Here is a 4,264-nt window from a genome sequence, read left to right as displayed (position 1 = left end):
CACCCACCGTGCTGACACTTTCCCACAGCAACCCCCTGGTTTCTGCCACCCAGCACAGACTCCGCACCCAGACTTCCACGTTTTCAGTCTGAGAAACCTGCGAGAACCTGTCTGTCTGTCCCTGTGCTTGCAGCCCTGGCTGGACTGTTTCTCACTGTTTCCCTTCCTGTCCTTGCTGCCTTTGTCCCACCATTACCAAAGCTCTGCTCTGCCCTCAGATGACACTGGAGTGACAGTGCTGAAAAGCTCATTACCATCCACAGGGGATTTAGTCTGAGATCACACCATCCTTCTCTTTACTGACTGCTGCCAGGCAGGACTGAGTTCTCCAGAGCCACAGCTGACCCTCCTCCCAGCAGTGGCACGCTGGAGCCAGCACAAAGCAGACCTCCCAAAAGGGACCTGCCAAAAGTCCTCCTGAATGCAGGGAGTCAATCTGAGGACATTTACTAAGAATTAGAAGACGTTTTCCTAAAAGAAGAGTTCCATCACTTCTCACTGTGTCTTTTCCTCCTTTCACAGGTCTCCACACTTGACAGCAGCAGATGTCCAACAGCAGCAGCTCCATCAGCCAGTTCCTCCTCCTGCCCTTTGCAGACACACGGGAGATGCAGCTCCTGCACTTCTGGCTCTTCCTGGGCATCTACCTGGCTGCTCTCCTGGGCAACGGCCTAATCATCATCACCATAGCCTGTGACCACCACCTCCACACCCCCATGTACTTCTTCCTCCTCAACCTCTCTCTTACTGACCTTGGCTCCATCTCAACCACTGTTCCCAAATCCATGGCCAATTCCCTGTGGGACACCAGGGCCATTTCCTACACAGGATGTCTGGCTCAACTCTTCTTCTTTTTCTTTTTGATCTCCACAGAGCTCTTTCTTCTGACTGTCATGGCCTATGACCGCTACGTTGCCATCTGCCACCCCCTGCACTACGGGACCCTCCTGGGCAGCAGAGCTTGTGTCCACATGGCAGCAGCTGCCTGGGCCAGTGGGTTTCTCTATTCTCTACTACACACAGCCAACACATTTTCCCTGCCCCTGTGCCATGGCAATGCTGTTGACCAGTTCTTCTGTGAAATCCCCCAGATCCTCAAGCTCTCCTGCTCAGATGCCTACCTCGGGGCAACTGGGGTGATTGTGGTCGGTGCCTGTTTAGCTTTTGGTTGTTTTGTGTTCATTGTGGTGTCCTATGTGCAGATCTTCAGGGCTGTGCTGAGGATCCCCTCGCAGCAGGGACGGCACAAAGCCTTTTCCACCTGCCTGCCTCACCTGGCCGTGGTCTCTCTGTTTCTCAGCACTGGCATGTTTGCCAACCTGAATCCCCCCTCCATCTCCTCCCTATTTCTGGACCTGTTAGTGGCATTTCTTTACTCGGTGTTTCCTCCAGCAGTGAACCCCCTCATCTACAGCCTGAGGAACCAGGAGCTCAAGGATGCTGTGTGGAAACTGATGACTGGATTTTTAAGCAGCAATATCATATCAAAAATCGTGTAACTGATGTTATGACCACTTGCTATTTAGTAGTGTTTTTAGTGTTTTGTTTGGGGTATTTTTCCTTCTAGTTTTTCCAAGCTCTAATAACATGCTCCATGTTCATCCCATTCCTAATTCAGTATCTACAGGTCTTGTCTTACCTAGAGACGGCATAATGATGAGCTGGGCTCTCTTTGTTTCAGGTCTACCTTCCTTACTTTTGCTTTTTTCTTACATTTATTAAAAAATTACAATCAGGTTTTCATCAGCTGAATCTCTCCAGTACTTGTCTGAAATGGCAGTGCTTTCCCACCATGACAGACAGGAATTTCCAGGAAATTTATACATGGCAACAGAAGAAATACTCACCTTCCCCTCTACCTGTGTTACTGTTAGTCTGTCTCTTTCATCTCCCCATCATCCAGGTGTTTCCACCTATCCTGATGATACAGCCATGCCTTAGGACATCTTGTCAGCAGAATAGATTGACACCTGTAATTCACTTTGATCACAGGATTCCCCCTCAGCATGCTCTTTGGTCCTTGTAGCTGCTGATCAACTCTCCAGTTTCTGCTTTGTGCTACAGAGTGTTGGAAAACATCCCATCTTTCAGAAGTCTAATGAACTGTTCTGTCAGGAGTTCGGTATATTAATAACTGACCTTTCTATGTATCTGATTGAAACTGTTCTGGGAGAGAATCTCCTCTGAAAGCTGACCCCCTGCACGCGCTGCTTGGCCGTAGCAGCAGCTGAGGAGAGAGATTTCATGGGTATTAAACTGTGTCATGTTGAACTGCTGTTTGTTGTCAGAGAAATCTGTCCATGCCAGGTACTTGTGCACTCCCAGTTGACTCATTTATGCAGCAGAATTAGAAGAAAGGCCTTGAAGCCCTGCTCAGCAAGGAACAAACATGTTTAGACTCTTTTGCTTACAAATCCAAACCACAGAACTATAGGGGACACATTAAAATTAATTCCACCCCATCTATTCCATAAGATCAGGAGCAGAATATCTCTCATGGCTGGAAATCTTGATGTGCCTGTTGATGAAATCCCAGAGTTTCTCAAGGTCTGTTTGATGTGAAGCTCCATTTTCTTAACAGTTCACATCTCCTTGCAGATGGCTCTTCAAAGCTGTGCTGCATTAAACAAAATGACAGCAATAAGTGTCAAAGAACCTGGGACGTTCAGCTTCTTCAAAGGTCGGTTATGGTAGAGCTTGAAAATGACATCAGGCATTTTTAGGACCATTCCTGTGGCTGGGAATGCCCTGAGCTCCAAGCTTAACAGTGCTCGTAGTGAAGTACTTGGGAAGGTATCAGCCTACAAACATCTTTCAGCCCTCCCACCTTCTGTTTTGTTCCTCTTCCTGAACCTTTAAAGTTTTGAATGTGGATTCTGGTAGAGCCTGTTAGTACCATTCCTTGTCTGGGAATGCCCTGATCTCCAAGGTTACTGGGGCTGACACCTTTTTCTGTGGAGGTTTCAGGCCAGCAACATCTTTCATCCCTCACAGCTTTTCTTTGGGATATATTGTTGGATGTTTACTGTTTTTGAAGGTGGGTGCTGGTAGAGCTGGAAAATATCAGGCACTTTTAGGACTGCTCCCTTGGCATGGATAGTCGTGAGCCACAAGGTTACTGGGTCTTCTTCTCCACTCACTCATGAGGATTCAGGCCAGGATCGTCTTTCATCTTGCACAACTTTTCTTTGCATGCCATTACTCTGTGTTTAGCACGTCTGAAGTTGGACTCTGATAGGGTCCAAAAATGATGTCAAGTACTTTGAGAACAGACACTTGGAAAGGAAAGCCTTGAGCCCTAAAGTGCTTCCTGGAGAGGTTTCAGGCCAGGAACATTCATCTTCTTTGGCACCTTTTGCTTGGCAGCTATTCCTGGACATTCTGCAGTTTTGATGGTGGACACTGTTAAAGGCAGAAAGTGACATCAGGCAGAATTAGGTCCACTCCCATGGCTATGAAAGCTCTTCCCCCCAAATTAATAGGACTGGGCTGACTGGAGAGGTTTAAGGCCATGATCATCTTTCATCGCTCACACCTTTTGTTTGGGATGCATTGCTGTACGTTTAGCAAGTCCAAAGGTGGTCGCTGGTAGAGCCAGAAAATGATGCCAGGCACTGTTAGAATGATTCTGTTGTCTATGACAGTCCATGAGCCCAAAGGTCACTGGGCCTGCTAGTGGGCTACCTTGGGAGGTTTCAGTCCATAAACATGTTTCAGCTCTCTCAGCTGTTGCTTGGGATCTATTACTGGATGTTCAGCATTTCTGAAGGTGGACGCTGGTAGAGGTAGAAAATGACAGCAAGTACTTTTAGGACTATTCCATCGTATATGAAAGCACTGAGCCCCACGGTTACTGGGGCTGCCTTTACCTGGGGAGGTTTCAGATCAGGAGTATCTTTCAACCCTCACACATTTAGTTTGTGAGCTACTGTTGTACCTTAAGCATGTTCAGAGGTGGATGCTGGTAGAGCTTGAAAATGACGCCAAGCACAGTTAAGGGAGTTGCCTTGGGTTCGAAAGCCTTGAACCCCAAGCTTACTGGGGCTTCTAAGTGGGCTGCCTTTGGAGTTTTCAGACAAGGAACATGTTTGAACCCTCACACCTTTTGTTTGGGAGCTATTGCTGGACATTTAGCAGTTTCCAAGATTGACACTGGTAGAGATGGAAACTGACATCAGGCAATGTTATGACCGTTCCCTATGCCACGCGTGCCCTGAGCCTCAAGGTTACTGAGGCTGCTTGTTGGCTGCCTGGGGAGGTTTCA

At 47.7% G+C, this 4,264-nt stretch overlaps 1 protein-coding gene across 1 annotated transcript; it reads left to right on the top strand.

Moving 5' to 3' along the window:
* Positions 1-545: 545 nt before the first annotated feature.
* Positions 546-1,499, top strand: LOC311203091 (olfactory receptor 14A16-like; the record flags this gene model as incomplete). Its single annotated transcript, XM_084277726.1, has 1 exon — positions 546-1,499. One exon carries the CDS (start codon positions 546-548, stop codon positions 1,497-1,499), a length of 954 nt encoding a protein of 317 aa, XP_084133852.1.
* Between the last annotated feature and the right edge of the window lie 2,765 nt (positions 1,500-4,264).

This window comes from Gallinula chloropus (assembly GCF_964237585.1).
Source record: "Gallinula chloropus genome assembly, chromosome: 35".
In the NCBI taxonomy this organism is placed as follows: domain Eukaryota; kingdom Metazoa; phylum Chordata; class Aves; order Gruiformes; family Rallidae; genus Gallinula; species Gallinula chloropus.
This window is presented reverse-complemented; position numbering and strand designations above follow the sequence as displayed.